The 22,253-nt window shown below is 38.9% G+C and overlaps 2 protein-coding genes across 6 annotated transcripts in view; both read right to left on the bottom strand.

Moving 5' to 3' along the window:
* Positions 1 to 22: 22 nt before the first annotated feature.
* On the bottom strand, positions 23 to 14,507 carry LOC146689789 (troponin T, cardiac muscle-like). Its single transcript, XM_085435836.1, has 14 exons — positions 14,487 to 14,507; positions 12,153 to 12,176; positions 11,564 to 11,587; positions 11,322 to 11,336; positions 10,861 to 10,884; positions 10,596 to 10,626; positions 10,425 to 10,485; positions 8,746 to 8,862; positions 8,553 to 8,630; positions 7,510 to 7,623; positions 7,265 to 7,377; positions 7,007 to 7,097; positions 4,025 to 4,062; positions 23 to 209 (listed from the first exon to the last, which is right to left on the bottom strand). The coding sequence occupies exons 6-14, from the start codon at positions 10,622 to 10,624 to the stop codon at positions 170 to 172; spliced, it is 681 nt and encodes a 226-aa protein (XP_085291962.1). The 5' UTR covers positions 10,625 to 10,626; positions 10,861 to 10,884; positions 11,322 to 11,336; positions 11,564 to 11,587; positions 12,153 to 12,176; positions 14,487 to 14,507; the 3' UTR covers positions 23 to 169.
* A 4,882-nt stretch (positions 14,508 to 19,389) lies between these two features.
* Positions 19,390 to 22,253, bottom strand: part of cald1a (caldesmon 1a) — a 66,115-nt gene continuing 63,251 nt past the window's right edge. For 4 of the 5 annotated variants that reach the window (XM_085436191.1, XM_085436190.1, XM_085436193.1 and 1 more), the window contains one exon: positions 20,905 to 20,992. In XM_085436191.1, the coding sequence (XP_085292317.1) occupies positions 20,979 to 20,992 (14 nt within the window). In that variant the 3' untranslated portion in view covers positions 20,905 to 20,978. Of the gene's footprint in view, positions 20,993 to 22,253 lie in introns of all 5 variants that reach the window. The other variant, XM_085436195.1, reaches the window with a different exon arrangement.

Here is a 22,253-nt window from a genome sequence, read left to right as displayed (position 1 = left end):
CATGAAAACACACAAATGGGCATAAAAGCACAAGTCTGTTTATTGTTTGTAAAGGCTAAGGGCTAAAAGGCACAAAACTGAGATTACTGAAGTGCAGATTGAGAACAAATTCCAACACGGGCACTCGTGGTGAGATGGCTCCTCTGAGAATATATGTCGACGTTTCCATCTATCTCACTCTGCCCTTGGCCTTTCCTCTCCCTTTGGCGCTGTGAAGTCAGACAAAAATATTCAACTGTTCAGCATGTGTGCATAGATGAATATTTTTAAGTTAAACTGCATAGTTTACACCTATTTGAACCTCCGTACGGCATTTTTCCTGCTATGGAAAGCATTAAAATTAAAACAAATAAGCTACTGAAGTTGTAATCATGAATAAATATGAACCAATTTACTGATCTTAAATCAAAAAAATAAGCAGTATTTAATAGAGGTGTGAATAGACACTAGATTTAAAAAAAAAAAAAAAAGACTTGATAACGATAAGCCGGATTTGGAGAAAATAAACAATGTTTAACTATTTAATGCTTATCTTCCTTCACCTGCTTGCAGTTATGATTATTTCATAATGTCTTTTAATAGTACCCAGGGAGTAATTCTGTAGTTTGCTGGCATACATGGAAACATTATTTTCAAGAAGCAAAAAGCTAGCTAAAAAGCTAGCTAAAAAGATAGCTAATAGCTATTTTAACCTTTTAGCTAATGATGTAAAAAACACATTTAAAGTACATGTAGCAACATTAATGTATGGATAAAGTGGAATTGTTAGCTGACAATGCAAACTAGCTGGAAACATAGTCCAGTGAAAACGTTTTCAGAGCAGGGGCGGATCTAGAGAAATTTGGTTAGGGTGGCATGGAAATCAAACGGGGTGGCAAAATCAAAGCCATTTCTTTACACATTCAGGCGTTACATTCTGTAATATGTACTATATGTGGTTAAAACTGTGTTTTCCAACCTTTTGCAGCCATGTATTTCACATATTTTGCATCAGACAAATCACACAGCACACCACCGAACAAAAATGTCACAAAAAGCATATTGATAATTTTTCCCCGCGCACCAGGCATAGCGAAATTGGTTTGGTTTGTATACCTTTTTTGCTTTCTTCTGACCACTACTCATCCTAGGGCCTTTTTCTGGGTGGGAATTTTCTCCAGGACCCAGGCCAGATTGACTACTTTTTTCCTTTTCAAATATTTATCTATTGCTATTACGCGCTGCGTCGTCTCACAGCATGACTATTATGGATTTTCTTCTTTGTTTTCTTCTGTTTTACTGGCAGTTGGCAACTCATTTAATTACAGCAGGTAGTTGTACTGCCCTATAGCGAAGGAGAATGTAATTGTTCTGATCGCTACTCATGCTGGTTGCTTAGAGTATTTATCAGGTGGAACCAGATAATCTTCCACGGCACACCTATGTGCCGAGGCACAGTGGCTGGGAAACAAGGTTAAATTACATCAAATGCAACACATTTACATATGTTACACATTTCATATAAACATTGTAACTTTCTTATTATCTTTAGCCCAAAATATTTACATATTTCAGTAACATAAAGAAATTTTAATTTTAATTTTATGTAGTGTATAGCCTTTATAATAAATAACCATGTAGCCCAATTGTAAGTATAAAATCCAGAAAGCTACACAACAAGAGGTGGATCAGTTAGAAATACAAGTCTAACTTTTTATGTTTCACAATCTTTTTGCTATTTATTTTTTAGTGGGGTGGGCACCTTATGCACATGCCACCACAGTTAATCCGCCCCTGTTTCACAGGACTTTACGCCCTTACTACCTTTACTGTGTTTACAGTTTTTAGAAGGCAAGTAGCATGACTTATTTATTCATTATTCATAACCATTTATTACTTCAATACCATTTATTACTTGCACAGCTGCTCTTATTGTTCTATATTTCTTCATATATTCTTTATATATTTTCTATATTGTGTATTTTGTTACAGTTATTTTATTTTTAACTTTAATTTTTATATTTTATTTTATTCTTTCCTAGTTAAATTTGCCCTTTATTTTAATTTTCATATTTATTTCCTATCCATAGTCTTTTAGTTTAGGTCACGAGTAGTTGTCTAAGCATTTCACTGCATATCGTACTGTGTATGACTGTGTATGTGACAACTAACATTTGCATTTGAATTTAGACAGGTTTCCAGGAGAAAGCTGCTTCTCTTTAAAAAAGAGCATAACAGCACAGCTTAGATTTGCAAAGGTGCATCGGAACAAACCACAAAACCTGTGGAAAAATGTCCTTTGGACAAACAGTGAAGAGTTTTGCCCATAATGCACAGCACAGAAAACGAAAAAGCAGAAAAATAGCACAAACACCTCATACCAGCTGTCAGATGTGAGGCCATTGTGTGAGGCAAGCTAAAGTTTGGCCCAAACTGAGTAACAGAACAGGACAGTGATCCCAAACACAGCAGCAAATCTACCACAGAATGGCTGAAAAATAAAAGAATCATGTCGCAATAGCCCACACCAAGTCCAGACCTCAACCTGAGTGAAATGCTGTGGCAGGACCTTGAGAGAGCTATGCATAAATGAATGCCTGCAAACCTCCATGAACTGAAGCACACTGTGGGTGGGCAAAAGTTTCTCCAGAACGATGTGAGAGTCTGATAAAGCCAAACAGAAAAAGAAGGATTTCAAGTGGCTGCTACCAAAAGTGTTTCTACAAGCAAATGAATTATGGGATGTGCACAGTTTTTCACAGGACTGTAAAAGCTTTTTTCACATGATCGTACACAAGCATAAACATTAAAGTATAGAAACTTTCAAGTAGGGTTAAAATATTTGCCTTAAGGTATGACCACAACTTTGACAATTTGGATAAATAGTTGAAAATAAATATATGTCATATAAATTACAATATAATCAATATAATCAAAACAAGCTGCGGTTTCATTTTAACCAAATAAAAAGAGTGGAAATGACATTTAAAATATCTCGTGCCATGTTGGTACCTCAGTGTCTGGTACTTGAATGACAGTACATATCCTTGTCTGCATATAGATTGGTTTTGGGTTATGTTTCCTTAGTGTTTATACTAAGTGGGGCCCCATGTGCTATATGAAAATAAGAGGGACAGCAAGAAAGAGCTGTGATAGATGAAAGGAAAGGGCAAATGCCAAAGCATCATTCTATTAGACAGGGACAAAGGACACAATTTTATGCTGAACACAGCTGGCAAACGATGACTGTGTCCTCACCTTTGATGTGCAGCCGCTGTCTGTTTTGCACCCTTGCCCATAAGATCTGATACAGTCATAAAAATACAGGCTGCTTCGACACACAACTCACACTGTCTGTCCTAATTTTTGACATACTTAAAATCAAAAACTGAAAAATGTAAAAGATGAAAGGGAAAGATGAAAAAGTGTTGTAACAGCATTTAAGAGAATATAAACCAGAAAAGATGATAAAAATAAATAAAGGAAACTGCATACAAGCCTAAAAAAGGTTGCAATACACAAGAACTACAAGAATTTCTATTAATGAGGTGATCCTTTTCATGTCTGTTTCAAACAAAAAGAAGTTTGGCTACGTTTTCACGTGCCTGTGATAATTTGTAGCCCAGCTAAGACATCACGCTCCCAATTAATATTATACAGCATTATGTGAATTTTGGAGGCTTTGAGCGTAAGAGATAAGTAACATGCCCGAGAAAAAATGTATAAACGACCAAATTCTTTCTGAATAATAGAAATCCAATTTTCCCAGTGGGCCAAATGAGCAACTGAGTTGTGTTGTTGGCTTCACCAATAAACTGAACACAGATGTGCTCAGTGTTAATGTCATGTCTTTATTTAAAAAAAAAGAAAAAAAGGGAGAATTAAATCAATTACCCATCCCTGGATTAGATTTCTCCGGGAGTGTTTAATCGAAAGGAAAAGCAAAATCACCTTGATACACAACAACATTTTTAAAGAAATTCTAATGATGCCCTTAGTGCAAATATGAGCCACACCTGAAGGGTGGTTCATAGATGTTACTTACCTCTGGCTGTTCTGAACACGAACCTGGAGCAGAGTGATCTGTAGAGGAAGAAACATGGAGGACATGCTGAGTCCAGGAAAAACAACAGACGCCAGCTGAGCCAGAAAAAGAGGATCTTCTGGTCCTATGGAGTAACTAGCTAACAGCATATTCTCCTTCATAATTTTATGTCCGCATGGCAACCTGTTCTGTGAACAGTCTATATTTAAGACATATTTTAAACAGACTGAAAGCTAATATTCGGATTACTGCTCATGTGTAACTTGGTGAATGTGTAAATCAAATAGTGCTTCCAGACACACAAAAGTAAACAAAGATTTTAGAAAGACTTTATTGCACCACACTGAATATGAAGCTACTTGCCTCTCCCCTATGTAATAAAACCTCAAATACAGCATCAATGGCTGATACTCAGTTGACAGTTCCAAGTAAAAGATTTGGAAAAACCACAGTTGCCATCTGCTTTAAATACACAACATTGCTAAAAATGCTAATGAAAAAGTCCCAACATAATGCAAAAACAAATCTGACATTCACATTCTGTCTTACAAATTTAAAGTGAACCTACTATACCTTTGTTATTTTCTGTCAATTATATAATGTTAGCCATTCATTTCCAAAGTTTTAAATAATGAGGTCCATGTATGCACAAGTAAACCTTGTAAGGCTTCAAACTACTTTAAACGCTATATTTCAGACATTGTTTCCTAAACTTGGCTCTCTCTGATGTCACTGAAAGCGGATATGCCTAATACGTCCATCTCAGTCGCACAGCCTAGAGTATGAACACAGCAGCCCCACCCTCTTTTATTTGTGTGATTAGTTGACTCGATGTTTAAACCTTGCTGCCCTTGCTAATCAGCACCAGATTAGCTAGTACTAAACATATTCATGTACAAAGGCAGGTAAAGCCTCAGAGGTGTTACGTACAGTGGCACTGAGAGGCCAAACGGATTGCAACTTAAGAAAACACCAGCAATAAGAAAAACGCTGCAAAAGCACACAAAAACCAAAGGAAATAGGAAAAACGAAAACAGAAATAGGATAAACGAAAACAGAAACAGGAAAAAACAGATTTCCAAAAGCGCAAGGGAAGTGTTTCTGGGGAGACAATAACCCGACGGACCAGTTGCAGGAACCAAAATATGCTAAGAATTGCGCTGGGAGACACTTAAATGAAGTGGAGGATCTATCGGTTTTATGAGGAAAGAAAAAATGAGAGGTAAGTGTGTTAGCCTGCCATTAGCCTAAAAATCCATCATCAGTATTATATCAATCATGATAAAACACGCCTACCACGTTTTGGGTTCCTGCAACTGGTCCGTCGGGTTATTGTCTCCCCAGAAACACTTCCCTTGTGTTTTTTCCTATTTCTTTTTTCGTTTTTCTTGTTTCCGTTGTTGTTTTTCTTGTTTCTGTTTTGGTTTTTCCTATTTCCGTTGTGTTTTGTGCTTTTCTTATTGCTGGTGTTTTCTTAAGTTGCAGTCCGTTTGGCCTCTCAGGGCCACTGTAGAGTTAGGACACCACTGGCATCCCTGACAGCTAGCTTCACCTCCCTTTCTTACTGGACACTAGCATGAAAGTAACCAAGGCTACTGTTGCTAGCACTGCTAACATTAGCTCAGCTGTACAAACTAATCTGACACTGTGTGTATTTGCATCATCATACGTGGTGCGAAGTGCTATGCAATTTAGCAACATTTGAAACCCTATGTGCTGGGGTTTTCTTCCTGTTAAAACCGTGTTTTTCCTTCCCACAGTTACCAAGTTGTCTGACTGTTTGGGTTTTCTTTCTGATATTGTAAGGTTTTACCCTACAATGCAAAGCACCTTCAGGCAACTGCTGTTATGAATATAAATTAAATAGAATTAAACTGAATGAGATCAATAATGAGGCAATTAAGGGTTTCATGTAGCTCCTAAAATGTACACAAAATATTTGTTTGGCCAATTTTGATCTTTGTACATTTAATATGTGTGCTTTAAAATGTTTTCTTTAGATTTTCTGTCTTTTAGACTAGTTGACTAGCCTATTTTTTCCACCAGCAAATTAGTCAGAAGGCGGCCTTAAAGAAAGAGAGAACATAAAACAGCTTTTATTTGACAGTGAGTTAAATGTGATGGTGTGCAAAAAGACCCGGTATCATGTAAATAAGAATTATTTTGAATTGTAAATCATAAAAAGCCCACAAATAAAAACATGGAAATCGCCATATCAGGGAACCACGGACTCTTTTCCCCTTGGACGCCTACTACTGTCATAATTCAGGCCTCCTTCTGGAACCGAATGACTTTCTCCCTGTACAGCTTAGTAGGGCTATTATTGGAAAAACCCGGAACCTATTTTACTGATTGTCAAAGCACGTCTTTATAAATATATACTGAGTTGCCAAATCTTGCCATTAAGGATACAGGAGAGGTCATCAGATGTTGTTTTTTTAGGTTAAAGAGTTAATGTGAACCTTGTAATATTAGATTTTTGTTCTGCTAAGGGAATTAGAATCTTAGAAACAAAGGAAATAATTAAAAAAAAACCCTTTTTCCTTTGTCTTGTGTCTCTGCCTTCTTGTAAGTCAGACCTCAAGTACCGTCTCAACTCTGTACTGTCTCTTAAGGTCCAGGATTAAACGGCCACACGCTAGCTTCACCAGCACACACCACTGTTTTCACCTCCTGTTTATAACTTACTCACTCAGCGGTCAGTCAGCTCTGGTTCAGCCCTTTGAGACTCAGTTTTTGACCCTTTGACACACAGACCAAAAAACCAGAAGGCTCAGACTCGTCTTTAACAGTTACTCACAAATTCTGCTGCTCAGTGATGCAGATCTGGAGCCAGCTGATCATTTAAATAGAATGACTTTGCATTAAGTTTGATTACTGTTAGCTGATATTTTAACAGGTGCAAATAAAAGCTTGTAAAGCAAAAACCGGTGTTCACTATGTCATTGCACGGCACGTAATATCCCGAGGCGAAATACTTACATCATATTTCTGTCTCATCAGTGTCTTGGTGAAGTCAAACTTCTCAGCCTCCAGCATCCACAGCCACTGATAGAGCTCATTGGCCTTCTCCCTTTTAATCAAAACCAGGAGGAATATAAAAAGTGAAAACCTAAAGGCCAAAAGGCTCAAACTGTAATGGGAGGTAGATGAGAGTTTATGCACCGCCAAATCACCTGCAGCAGACTTGAAATGTGGATTTAGGTGTTTGAGCAGAACTGTGAACAGTAGTGTCCTTACTTCAGTTTGTCCTCGTTGAGACGCTCGACGTTGAGAGGTTTCTTCCTCTCCGCCAGGATCTTTCTTTTCTTCTCTCTCTCCGTCTGCTTCTTCGCTCCCCGCTTTCCGTCTTGCTGTATGTGAGATTTAATGAACGTGTAAAATAAGGAAGAGACCGCATTTACATAATAAACAGGCAAACTGTGAAGCTGATCATATTTCCTATTGCTTTGAATGCAAATGTGTGCGCGCGTGTGATCACTCACCCTCTGCTGGAAGCCAGAGTACTGCTGAGTCATGTTTGTGAGAGCCTTCTTCTTCTTGGCGTCCTCGTCCTGCTTCCTGCGGGCCTCTTCCTGTTCCTTCCTCTCCTTTTCTTCCTGTGACACGGATTAAAGAACAGAAAAGAGAAAATGAAACCATCTGTCCACTTGTCTTTCCAGCCACTAAAACAGGACTGAAGATAGCATCCTCCAAACGTTCTGACGTCCTCTGATGTCATAAAAAAGAATGTAGCGTCCATTGTCGTTCATTCTCAAAAAGTTCAGAATATTGTTTTTATGTGAGCAAGGCTATTCTATTGTGCAATCAAGGTTATTTTGCACATAAGATTAACGTCTATGTGCAAAATACATAAATAATATTTTTACTGCCACTTGGGGGCAGCAGAAACAAGCTGTGAATCCATCACTGACATACCGGTGGTCTCATGTTTTAAGATAAGTTAGAGCACTAAAATAAATTTTCCTACTTAAATTCCAAGCATTCACTTGGAGATGTGTTTGTGACCATAGCAAGTTTAACACTAGTCTAATACTTCTGTACAATTCTGGCTCCTCTTAAGAGAAATATTTGGCTCTACACTTGCTAACAACGCCTTTCTCCTGTGGCTGAAAATGAGGCTTTATAAAGAATCAGTGAGTCAAATATCATCATTTGACCCATTGTTATTATTAAAAATGTTGAGGGCAGGTTTAAAGTAAAAAAAGAAATTGTAAAATGGAAAGCAAATATCCGAGTGCAAAGACTTTGTGTTTATCCCAGTTTATGGAATCTGATTCAAACGTAAATTTTCACTAGCCATTAAAAAGCCAGTGCGTAACATTACATGAAAACAGAGGACAAACAGATCCAGGATGGTTCTTTTTTGTTGTTGTTAATTAGGCTTTTGCAGACTGTACTCTAATTCTGTTCAGGAACGTGAGTAAAACCACAGCGTGTCAGCTCCTGGAGGCAGGACACTCTTCGTTTATTGCAAACATTATCACATTCTGAAAAAAGGCAGAGGCAACTGCATCTAGAAACTCACAGCAAGCCGATTCTGCCTCTCCTTCTCATGCTCGGTTCTGATCCTCTGTTGCTCAGCTCTCTCAGCACGACGCTTCTCCTAATCATCCATGCCCACACGCAAACACAACCACACAACCACATAAACAGAGTGTAATTGTTTGCTGGGTGGTGCATCACTGTAGCGATCTGGCACGCTTTCCTGGAATACTTACAATCCTGTTAACGAGAGCGATGAGCTCCTCCTCGTCCTTCTTTCTCTGAATGAAGTGGGCCTCGATCAGAGATTGCAGCTCAGTCAGATCCTTCTCCTGACGCTTCCTGTGGATATCCTGCAGTCACGTATAGATGTTTTTAGTTCTCTACTGAGCACGACTCGTATGCATATCATCTCCAGTACTGGCTTCACGCTAAGATCTACATTTTGGCAAGGAAAACAGGCAGACACCCACTAGTACAGTCCTCAAACATGCAGCACACATGAAACTTGATGATTATATACACTAACTGATCCCTTTATTACTGCATGTTAATACAAATCTCTAATCACCCAATAACTTAGCACATGGCAGCAACTCAGTGGTTTCAGGCATATAGGCATGATCGAGAAGTTCAAAGTTAGTGTCAAGTAAGGTGTTTAAAGTGACTTTGGATGTGGCATGGTTGTTATAGTATTTTGGAAATCTGCTGAGATATTCCCACACAAACATCTCTAAGGTTTAGAGAAAATGCTCGGAAAATAGAAAACATCCAGTGAGCAGCGATTCTTTGGGTGAAAATGCCAGAGGTCAGAGGACAATGGACACGATCCTTCCTTCAGGAACTCAAATAATCCCTTGTTACAATAAAGGTATGCAAAAAAAGCATCTGTGAACACACAACAAATTTAACCTTGAAGGAAATGACAGCAATACAGCAGCAGAAGACCACACCTGGCGTCATTTAAGAACAGGAACCAGGCTATCATTCACAGAAGTTGAAGAATAGAAGATTGGAAAAAGGTTGCCTGGTCTGATGAGTCTTGATTTCTGCTGTGATGCTCAAATGGTCGAGTCTGAAATTGTTGCATAGGCAACATACCAATATGGATCCATTTTGTCTTGTTGTGCATCAGCGGTTCAGGCTCCCACAGTGTGGGGGCACACTTTAGGCATCTTAATAGCAACTGAGCATCATTTAAACACCACAGCCTACCTGAGTGTTGTTGCTGACTGTGTCCAACCCTCTATAACCACAGTGTACCCATCTTCTGATAACTGCACTATGTCACAAAGTTCATTTGCTAGTTTAGTCATCCTAAACTACTTTCCTGAACATGACAATGAGTTCACTGTATTCAAATAGTCTTCACAGTCACCAGATCTCAATCCATTAGAGCACCTCTGGGATGTGGCAGAACAGGAGATTGATATGATTGGCGAGTAGCCGAGAACTCTGCAGCATCTGTGTGATGCTGTCATGTCGATATGGACCAAAATCTCAGAGGAAGGATTCCAGCATCTTGTTGAATCTATGCCACCAAGATTAAAGGCAGTTTTGAAGGTAAAAGCGGGTCCAACATGGTACTAGTAAGGTCACCTAATAAAGTGGCTGCTGAGTGTATCTTTTTAACTGAAGAGAACCAGTACTTATAACCAAAGCTTTATCAAGAGCTGTGCTTCACACCCACTTGTAGATACATGCAAAAGTCAGATAAGCCTTTGATTATGTCTTTTTAAGTGTGAGTCCACCTACTCATTTTTTAATTAGAAATTAATAATTTTCTATGTTGCCAAAAAAAGAGATGTATTCTAAATTCATATTTAGAAATAGCGCTGCTCTCCCCATCTAACTCCAAGGCAAGCCATGTTGAAAAATGCCACACTGTTTCTTTAAATTGGCTTCAGTCACTCACATCAAAGTCGACTTTTTCTCCCTCAGGTATCTTTGGCACAGTCAGCGGTGGTGCAAACAGCCTGAAATATAACATCTCTGTGTTACAATGAGAGGAACTTTGAACAACCTTATTGCAAGTTGGATAAACTGATTAAAATTCAAATAAAAAAAAACCAAAACCCAGCCCTACTTTGGTTTAGGTTTGGATTCATCTGTCATATCTGCAACAGGGAAAATAATAATATATTATGGGTGTATATGTGTGTATCCAGTGTCCTAAAAATCTTTATTTTATTGGATTTTTCCATTATTTTAGCAGTGATGGAGAGCATCTGTGGATTTTTTATTTCCTTTTGTTTGGTTATCAAAGGCGGGTTGAAGACACCAGACATTTTTGGTAAACTAGAGCAGTGATCAAGCTATTTTCACAAGGCCTTATCAGCATGTAAAAGTACCTTCATCCACAGCTGGAGACTCGGCTGCAAAAGGACAAAGGAAAATGTTAGTGCATCAGCAGGTGGAATGCAAATGGATTTCCTTTTATTATTTCCAAACTCCATTTCACTCAGCTCTGATATTTACCCTGTGTCTATTGATATGAAAATCTTTCTTGCATGTCAGGGTCGGAAATGGAGTCTAAATTGTTTCTGTATAACGTGTCAAACTAGAGTTGCTCTAAGTACTCTCGGGGTTGCAAGCCATGAGCCTTAGTTTACCTTGAAACAGTGGAGGCATCTCTTTGATAAATGTGTATCAACCATAAGGGCCAAAATAAAATTGGACGATATTGAGATATTTACGCTGCAAATGAATGCCTCGGTACGGGAGAAAATCAAAACAATTGGATTTTATTACCTGACAAAGATGCGCACAAAAACAACTGATATAGTCTTGTATATGCACCCGTATACATTACCGTCTTCTGCAGGCTCTTGGCGAGGGCAAGGCGAGGAGACAGTAGATGAGGATTGCAGGAAATGGAAAACAACTTATCAGTTAAGACTGCTCGTAGATGGACAAGGCGCTGAACACATTTGTTATGTTTATTAAATAATAGAACGCTAAAGTTAAGGAAAATAACAAGAACAGTTGGTGATGAAACCCTCGCAAGAAGGCCGTAATTTCCTATAAAGCTAAAAGGGAAAAAGAGGTCATTACCTTCAGCTGTTGAAACCGGGGGTTCTGAGGGGTGAGAGTAATGAAAATATGATTAGATGCTGTCACTCTTTAATCGATGCAATGCATTTTCCTTCTTAAAACAATCAAGACATGTTTGCCGTGGGATAAACACGACTAAATGAATGTCAAACATGTGTGATCTGAAATGAAAATTGAATTTCAACACCCAGAGCTCTTCTTGCATTGCACGCAGTCGCTTTTGTCTGAGTAGGTGTCTCTATTTTTTTTTCTTTTTTCAAAGATCCTGGCAAATAAATCTGCCAAACTCAGCAGGCAACTCCTGGGGAGCCAAACATATAATTAGCGAGTACTGAACATAGGAACGTTTATAATGATTTAGTTAAGGAGGTAATGATGAAGTGAATGAAGTATCGTTTCAATTTGATGTGGAAACGGGAGAGACGATGTTAAAAATCATTTTTTTTTATATTTCAGTGATCTCATCTGATGTTTAGAATGGTGCAAGTTTATGAAATTAATCATAATTTTTCTCCATAAATATTGTTACAATCGAGGAAAAACATTTCTTCACAATGGAGGAGAAAAAAAATGTACAAAGAAGAATTACCTTCGACTTCAGGAACAGCTTCTTCTGCAAAGCAAGAACAGTGAAGTAAACTTATTGAAGTAAACTTCTGTTGCTCTTGGGTGAATACAACAACAACACACAAAAAAGGGCATGATACAACAGAAACAACCACAATAATATCCCACAAGTGTGTAAGTAAAGAAACATGCTTTGTTTACAGACAAAAAAAGTCATACAAACCTTTTTCTTTCAGCATCTCCATGACTGAGTGAACAAAATATGGATTAGTGGATCAATGAGACTCTTGCAGACAGCTTGCGGCTGGGTTTTGGTCACACTCTGAGCACTGTGATGTTGTCTCTTGGGGATGCACTGAGAAGCAGTGCTGGTGTTTGACATTCATTTTGAGCAAAGCCAAAAACTGAACCCGAGAGCGGTTTGCAACAGGCCAGATATCAAAGCAAAGCCTGAGCACATGTTTTATATATGACTGTTACCACACGCTTATCAGCGCTCCTCTCCTTTACAAAAGTAGCCTCTGAATGCTTCAGTGTAAAAGTTCTCCAAAATGAAAAGTTTGATAAGTAGGGTAGCAGCAATTTCTGTTGGGCATGTACTGTCACAGCTCAGGTACCTTTTGATAGAGCCAGGCTAGCTTTTCTGTTTCCTGTAATTGTGGTTAATGGGAGAAGTTTTGTTAGGGTAAAGAAACCAAGTTTACTTGGTTAAGTTTGAGAAAATATTGTGGTTTGGCTAGCCAGTCTGACATGTGCATATTTGTGCTAACCTGAGCTAGCAGATTCTCCCAAACTCATCAAGCTAGCCAATGCAACCAAATTGTAAACTGTACTATACTACACTCCACACTTTATTAGTTCCACTACTACTGGGTTGGACCTTTTTTGCTTTCCCAATTCTCTTAAGCCTCTGTGGCATAGATTCAGCAAGGTGATGGGGACTTTCCTCAGAATAAGGGTGGATTGTCATGTTATTATTGCCAAATTCCAACCCTATCTAATATCACAGCAGACACAGAGACTCATCAGAATAAGTTTTTACAGTCTTCTGTTTTCCAGTTTTGTAAACCCTTACGATTTATAGCCTGCTGCTGTGCAATTTAGAGATGCTCTTCTGCATACCTTGGTTGTAACGATGATTATTTGAGTTACTGTGATCTGACCATTCTCCTCTGACATCAGAAAGGGATTTTTCTCCCAGAGAACTGCTGCTCAATGGATATTTTCCCTTTTTGGGGCCATGGAGATAGCTTTGTGAGAAACTTTCAGCAGATCAGCAGTTTCTGAAATACTCAGAATCAACGACCATGCCATGTTTAAAGATTCTCAGTTTGAACTGCGTCAAACAGGTCATTTTGACCATCTCTGCATGCCGCAATAAGTTGCTGACACATGATTGGCTGCTTAGATATTTACATTAATGAGCAGATGAGTAGGTGTACCTCTTCAAATGACTGGTGAGTGCAGTTCTTAAAATGAGTCCTTTCCAAAAAAACAGATGTTATGCAACTCATAACTAAGACTAAAGGGGTCTGAAGAAGGGCATATCAAAGGTAGAGAGAAGTTTGCCTTTTTTTCTTCTTTTTAATTTTCTTTCACAGCTGAGCTGGGTTTAGGAGACAAAGTACTTGGTTATGTTTAGAAACAGACTGTGGTTTGGCATAAAACACACCCTTTCAATAACATAACCATGATTTAGAGAGGCTTACTGGAAGAAAACCTTCACTCACATTAACATTATTGCCTGGAAATATGTCACGTGACAAGAGACGCTTAAGCATGGACGTAGGGGTAAAATTACTGTACAAATACAATAAATATATGGGAATCCATCTTATCTGGAAAATAGCTGTTTTGGGGATAGGTGATTTAAAAATGCTGCTGCAGCCACTGAGAAATTAATATAATTAAATGTGAAGCTATTGCATAACATACCATCATTTAAAAAGAGTAAGCCTGGTGTATTTTAACAAAGGCCCATGTCGCTACAGGCACGGTGGAGTGAAAGTAGCATATTTAAGTAAACTTTTTCTCTAAAAGTCAAACTGATTAGAAAGAGTCAAATCGGCAACCTGGTTAGTAAACCTGTCAGAAGACTAAAACCCACAGTACACTGTATACATACTGAGATGAACTGTACAGTCCTGAAAATGTCACGGAGACATTTCCAATATAAACTGACGGCTAAACATGAGCTGACACATCGGTGTTGACAGAGAGGTTGTTAACATTCAAAAAGAAAACACACACAGCCAGCTTGCTATGGCTTTTTATCCCTGACAGCAGACACTGTAATGGCAACAGACACACCAGAAACAAGATGAAGCACACGCAAAGCCACTCAAGAAGCCTTTACCTTCCTCTTGCTGCGTCTCTGCCTCTGAGCAGACATAATCAGGTCAGCGTATAGAAGCGAGGAATGACATTTTGGTATATAAAGAGCAAATTCTCACAAAACCTTTACTTACCTTCCTCCCTGAAAATGCAGGAAGCAAAGACGTAAACTTTAAAATCAGCTGATTTTGTGTATTTATAGCTGTGTTTCGAGGGCGTAGTGAAGGTACTCACAGAATCTCCTCGATAACTTCTACTTCTAGCTCTTGATCACACATCTTGGATCACAGTTACCTGCATCGGAGAGCAAAACATCAAAAAGTCGCCACACAAATTTAATTTGATACATTTTTACATAAGAAAAGAAGCAGCTGTTGAGACAACACGAAATCATACCCACACGTATCCATCCGGGTCATTAGGGCGTTCACATTTATTTGTACATTTCACAAATTTTCGTGCTGTGATTGCTCTGATTGTTTTCTTGACATCTCATTGCCTGTAATGTTTTCGCAAGCCCTCGAGATTTTTTCCCCCTCGAACAGATGGATCAGATCTTTCTTCTTTTCTTCTCCTTTCGGTACTTTTATCATTTGTGCAAACAACTAAACCAAAAATCCACAAAAAAATATTTAAATTAAAAAAAACAACTTGGCTACATGCTGTGAGATTGGAGCAGATGTAGAATCCGAAACGATTCCACCATGGGCACTGCAGGCAGAGGCCCAGGGCTTTAAACAGCTCCAGGCCTAATCCTCAGCCATTTCCTTTTGGCGCTGATCAAGGCTGCAGTCAGCCGACTAGAGTCTGAAAAGCGCTGAAAATATCAGGCTTGCATGAGTTCTTCGGGGATGCACTGATGTATCTGCAGCCACACATATTGCATTGGCTTTGATACGTACACTCATAAACAGTTTCCCAGGTACTTAAAAGGCTTTGAAGTAGTGCAAGAAATCTCCATCATAACAGGTGCTATTTAGCGTGATGGCAATGCTTAACTTAATATATTTCTTTTAAAAGCAGTTGTATTTGATTTCAGTACAAGCTCGGTTTATTAAGCGGCCATTACCCTCTTTTTGTTTACTTAGAAATCAATTTTCTTGTCATGATCTGTACTACTCAGGCTGAGTGGCTGCTGTTCTGAATTTCGATTTCTAAAGTCTTAGAGGGCAACCTTGATACAGCCATGAGGATGTCATGAAGGTTAAGCTAGACTTGTAACAAAAAGATTGTGTTACAAAATTGTAGCGTGGGGTTTGAAAGAAGTGTGTGTTCACCTAACGCATGAGTGGACTACTGTTTTGAAGGCTGATGCTTGAGATTTCAGATGTAGCCATCTTGGCACATCTGTCATTCACTGTAATATTAAAAAAAATGTATTCAGAATAGAAACAAAAGCCAAAAGCTGGGCAAGGTAGAGGGGTGGATCTGATTCTAGTGATGAAGCCCATTAATTCACTAAGAAAACAGTGAATTAACTGACTTCTATTTGGAACCACAAAAGTTCCCCCTCAATGGCCATTAGAATAAATGCAAGTCTAAGGCACTTCTGCATTGTTTTTACATTTTATACCTGGAAATTATACATGGTTTAAAATCTAAATTCATATTTGAATTGTTTAAAAACTGATCATTAAATTGCCTCTTTTATTGTGTTACACCAAAGTTTTGAAGTATTTAATGTATTATGGCATTTTCATGGAAGCAGTAAGAATGAACATAATTTTTCACAGAACTGTATCCAGCCCCTGAAAACGTTCTTATTCACAACTTTATAGATAATCAGATCATAGGTCAAGACATCTCAAGCTCCTCTCTTTTAATTTTTCATCGTTTCTTTCACAGGAATAGGATATAGTTTTGTAAATACCTCCCTCTGTAAAAACACAACCTTTATTTTGAGAAAGAGCACAAACAAATGTATTTCTGATGTCTTTATCTGTTTCTCATGGAGGTCCTTCATGAAAGTAATCATTGGTGTATCCCTTTGAAATCAGAGAAAGCTACCTAACATTAAGAAAATGAAATCATACATAGAGTAAAATTCACATAGGAACACGGTCGATCCAGCTTCTGTAACAACACCATCAAAATGTCAGAGTCAAGGTCATGCTGCTCAGAGGAAGGGATTCAATAAGGTTCTTTATATGTAACAGTTACATGTCGGAAATATGGTTGCGCAGAGCACCTCCTGGGGCCGTGTTTTTTTTCCACATGCTTATAAATCACCGAACCGTAAACGCCAATGTCAGTGGGTCAGAATAGAAGGACCGAGGGCGAGGGTCTATTTATAAGAATAACAGAGCAAGCTTTTGAACAGGTGCTGAACAGCTCCTCCAGACAATGGGCTTGGCTCACCTCGCGCATACTCACAGTAAATCAATGAGCTGTGACTCAGGCTATTTTTGCCATTGCAGTTTGGTCAGCTGATTGTTTGGGGAAACATTTTCACAATACCTCTGGGTAGACTCTCTTGCTTTTTAAAGTCATATTTGGTAACAGATATTTGTTCTCATGCACACGTTGAATGGATGATGAAATAAAATTAGCTCCACATCCCCAGTTCCACCCTCGCTCCCACTGCCTGGATGCCGTCCTGACCAGCTGCACATTCAATCTCTGCACGCCATATTTACACCTTCTGTATATGGTTACTGCCCCAAATGTATGCTTCTGTTTAAATTCTGCTACATATGTGCTCAAATTCACACATCGCGGCGCCTGTGGAGGCCCCAGTGTGGTTACTTGTGGCACTAAACTCAGCAGCTGACGTCAAAGGGCCAATGCAAAGGAAGAAAAAGTGAGCGAGACCAAGAAAGGTAGAGAAAGCTGAAATGAAAGAAGGCCATCTGGTTGAAGAATAATACTAACTGGAAACCCAGAAAGAATTCACAATGTATGAGAGCTGTCATGGCCGGGTATTAAATGTGTATTTGCTTTAATGAATGCGGTCAGTCCCCGTCTGGCTGAAACTGTGGAACAACAGAGAGTCTGACAGCGGCAAGAATGTTGCGGGTGCTGGTTTCAGCATTAGGCAGCATTAAGTTAAAGCCAAAAGCATGCAACCAACTCCAAAGTCTCAGGAGCGAGCTTAGCACCTTCCACAGCGTGATATACACAGTTTGGATTAGAATACAGAAAAAAAAGAAGAAGTCATCATAAAAATGGCCAAGCCAGTTTGATCCATTACATCTCACTACGTATGAGTAACAGGTAATCGTTTGATCATGCTGATGGGTTTTACGTATCTAACTCAGGAGCGCTTTAATTGCAATTATTGGCCTTTTTGACATCATGCACCCTGAGATGATGGCCATGCTCAACTCTTACCTCCTATATATTCCTTGAAGAAAAAATGGGATTAGCCACAAGTACTGGTCTTATTCTTCAGCTGCCAGACAAAGACAAGTTCAATCATCTGCCTCCCAACCCACAGCGCACACTTAATACAGCCCTGTTTGTCATGTGACCACATATCTTTTCTATGACTGGTCAGGATGGTCAGTTCTATTGTTGGAGGCAGACAGATGAGTTATACCTGGACAGACATGCTGCCTTTGAGTGCTCACCGTAATCCGCTACACATGATGGGAGAAATTGGAAATACTTTTCACTTTAGAGTCATTTTAAAGAGGGCTGTCAGAACGTTATGGTTTTTGTTCCTTTAGAGAAATGACACCACAAAGCTGTGCTCTGCTGGAGTGGAAGTACAATTGCCTTCAAACTTGTACCTTCAATTACACCTCAGCCAAATAATTTCATACAGAAACATGTTTTTGCGATTTTGACCATCGTCAAACTCATTATATTCAACTTTTTCCAAGATTGCCTATTATATATAAATTTTAAGGACAGGATTTCTAGGCATAGCCAGGTGGAGGTGTGTTTCCACTTTGGTGGAGGCCTTATCCAGTGAGCGGCAGTTCTGCTGTAGAAAATGCCTTGAGCAGATACAGGAGATGAGAGGAGAATGACCAGACTTGGCATAAATTTGGCATAAATAACACAAATCCATGGACCTTTTATTAATACCCTTTCATTCTGAAAGCGAACAGGGTCCAACCTAGTACTAGCAAGGTACTAGATTAGGGGTGGGCAACTCCAGGCCTCGAGGGCCAGTGTCCTGCAGGTTTTAGATGTGTCCTTGATCCAACACAGCTGATTCAAATGGCTAAATTACCTCCTCAACATGTCTTGCAGTTCTCTAGAGACCTGGCAATGAACTAATCATCTGATTCAGGTGTATTGACCCAGGGTGATATCTAAAACCTGCAGGACACCGGCCCTCGAGGCCTGGAGTTGCCCACCCCTTTACCAGATCGATCCTTTTGTAGCGAGTACTAGCAAAGCATGGGTCCATCCAGTGGTGGTGGTGTCATGGTGTGAGGGTATTTTCTTGGGCTGTTTCATGCCAATTTAATTCAATTACATTTTATTTATGTAGTGCCAAATCACAACAGTTGAGGCTGTTTATATTGTAAAGACCCTAAAATAATAGAGATAAAAACCCCAACAATCAGATTACCTCCTGTGAGGAAGTACTTGGCAAGAGTGGGGAGGAAGAAATTATATTATATATGGTTATAACACCAGATATTGTTGCTGACCATATCTGTGCCTTTGTGACCAATTTAGTACCAATTCTCTGATGGCTGCTTCCAGCAGGACATTTCACCATGTCACAAAGCTCACATCATCTCAAACTGGTTTCTTGAACATAATAATGAGTTCACTGTACTCAAATGTCCTCCACTGTGTTCAGTTCTCAACCCAGTGGAGCACCTTTAGGATGTGGTGGAACAAGAGATTCAGAATACAAGAAACAAAGGCAGTTGTGAAGGCAAATGGCAGTCCAGCCTGGTACTACTATAGAGAAGCATCTGGTGAGTGTATTAAGTGAAGGTGTGAAAGGAAACTCAACAATGTGGAATACCTCAATGTATTTATTGCTGTTGTTGAGTCAAGGTTACAATGTTCAACACATTCCTCCGCTTGGAAACTGCCTGCTTGTATGACATTTGGAGAGAGACTACAGATAATGTATTCTGCATAGGCTTAGCGCTACACAAGGAACAAGTGTCTGGTTAAACATGGAAATTTAAAAAGTGGACACAAGGCTGTAGAAAACAAAACAAAACACAACATTATGAAACCATTACATTAAAAAAAATACAAAAACGTCACATTTTATCATGCTTAAAAATATTTTGGTCCAGCTCCCCTGCTCTTTTCAGGAGCCATGGAATGTGATTGTCAGATTGTTGAGCAGTAACACCGATCAATTTAATGCCCTGACAAACAGTTCATATTCTTATAAGCTTGTGCTGCGTGAAAACGTGAAAAATCACAAGTCAAAATCATGCTGAGCTGCTAGGAGGCTTTAAAGTACTGTACCTCGGCTGTCCTAAATGCTGTCATTGCAATCATAAGGCCAGAAGTTTTAGATAGTGGTAAATATCCTTGTTACTATGACCTTGCTATATGTTTAGGCACCCTGATTTTACTTTGTATGCCCTCAATATGAAAAGTATTGCTGAGCATAAGAGTGTGCATAGAGGCAAAAAAGAAGTTAAAGGCAGATTAAAAAAACATGTCCTACATCATAAAACTTTAAGGCAGCAAAGGCACCACGTGCAACTGCTTTTAAGAGGAATGTCTGAAGATGTTTTAAAGTGTTCGAAAGCTAGAAAGAACTCAACCCCCCCCCAAAAAACATTAAAACATAAATTAAAAAAAACAAATGACATGAAAGGACAATAAATGTCAAAGTGGCCTTCTGAATATCCAACACTCCTGTCACCTTCAAAATCAACTGCCTGTTGGTGAATGAATAAAAAAAGCAAAAAATACCTTTTGTTATAAGTATACAGATGTTATATATGATACAGTATGATAGGTCATAGTCAAAACATCACATGTGCTAGCATATATTACTCAGACCATTGCTGCACTATTGGTAAGACAATAAAAGTGAAATAAGCTAAACTCTAGAAGTGCTTATATTTCTATCCTGAACAGGTGAACGTTGAATAATATAGCATTGTGTGAAGCTTTTGCTTTAAATATAAATAAAAAAAGAGAGAGATGGAAAATATTCTGAGGGAGAGAAGTGATATCGCCCATCTCTTTGGAATGTGGAAACTTTTGAACTCATCCACTCAGCACGGAGTACGAGACATAAATCTTAATTCTATTAGTTTTATTGTCTTCCTGGCAGGATTTTATAAAGTAATTAGTGATTTTAAATGTCCAAATTTCACAGCATTTTGTTGTTATCATACTTTATTTTTTTTAATTTTTTAGAAAGCAGAAATTATTGTGCAAAGGCACTATACGTGGTAAGCCTATAACAATATGCTGATGCTGTTTCGGTACAGTGCTCGGACAGTGTCTGTCCTGTCCCTGCGTGCTCTTGGGGGTCCCTCCTGGGGGTGTGGCATTTGGTTCTTAAGGAAAAGTCAAAGAAGATTCTTGGATTGTCGTGGTCCCCAGCTTTAGTGGCTCCTTCAAGACATTAGTGTCCCATACCTATCGAAAGACACAAAAACGAGTACATCAGTGGCCTGACTCCAAGTCCATATTCCCACACAGGTCTGTGTTAAACCAAGCAGTGAGGTGTTTAAATTTGGCTCCACAGAAGTCTGAGTTTATTGGACTTGTTTCGACTTCAAAACAAGGAGTCAAAATAGTTTTGCTAATTTTCCATATGGTACTGTGGAAAAGTCTTGACTCACCACTCGTCTTTATATTTTGATTACAAGGAGCAAGACTTTGATGAAATATTGTTGGTTTTGAGCAAGAGTTCTTCAAGTTTCCCGAAGGTCTTTTATATTTTTTAAAAGACCACCCCTTGTAACAGAGAAATTAACTTTTTTGTTTGTTAAGCTACCTAACGCTGACCTATGAATCATTTAAGTTAAATGGAATAACAGACAGCTTAGCAAAGAACCAATTTTAAAGAGTAAGTCGTGCCCTTAAGAAACAGGAAACAATCCAAGCAAAGACCTAACGCAGGATCTGAAAGATGGCCTTTCTTTGAATCCATCTACTGATCACTAATATCAGAAATGCTCCCAGTGGAAAGAAGTCATGTCAAGTCATGACACAGAGGTACTTCAAATTACATGAGAACTGGTGTCAAAATCAGTGGCAAGTGAACCTATGGAGCGATGATTACAAATTATATTTTTGGTTCAAGTCGTCATCAAAATATATATGAACAGCAGTGAGTACACACACATCTGTAATGATTTGGGGAATGCATTTCAGCCAGTGGTGTTGGGGTCTTGTCAAAATTGAGGGAATTATGAATGCAGCAAAATACCTTCCATCATGCAACAGAACGAGGAAAGTGTCTGATTGGCAACAGCTTCTTTTTTCACTGTGACAATGATGCCAAACACACTCTCAGTCCACTACAAACATATCGGGATAGAAAAACACACACCAGAAAACTATCAGTCATGGATTGTCCTCCCCAGAGCCCAGATCTCAACATTACTGACACAATGTGGGATTGTCCTGACAGAAAACGATGCAAAAGGCAGTAAACATCCAGAGAAGAGCTTTGAATGTCCCCTCAACAAGCCTGGAGAATTACTCCTTAAGAGATGACAAAAACTAAGAGTACAGATTGTGTTGAAGAATAATGGTGACTTTCACACTCATGAGGATTGTACACAATCTGTTTTTGCCTTATATGCTGTACTTCAATGTTTCAATAAAACACTGCACCTATTTTCCATTTTTCTATCAAACTATAAAGAAATGAGGAGTGGCTTGAGATTTT

This window comes from Copadichromis virginalis, linkage group LG17 (assembly GCF_057382275.1).
Source record: "Copadichromis virginalis isolate Kocher_CV1m ecotype Utaka linkage group LG17, C_Virginalis_male_GT1.1, whole genome shotgun sequence".
Taxonomy (NCBI): domain Eukaryota; kingdom Metazoa; phylum Chordata; class Actinopteri; order Cichliformes; family Cichlidae; genus Copadichromis; species Copadichromis virginalis.
Note: the sequence above shows the minus strand (reverse complement) of the source record. Positions and strands in the feature narration are given on the sequence as shown.

Coding starts and splice junctions, on each gene's coding strand:
- LOC146689789 (XM_085435836.1), bottom strand. CDS start 10,624: ATGACAGATGAATCCAAACCTAAACCAAA. Junction 8,863..10,424: donor GAGAAAAAGTCGACTTTGAT/GTGAGTGACTGA, acceptor ACGTGACTGCAG/GATATCCACAGGAAGCGTCA. Junction 4,063..7,006: donor TGATGAGACAGAAATATGAT/GTAAGTATTTCG, acceptor CTTCCTCTACAG/ATCACTCTGCTCCAGGTTCG.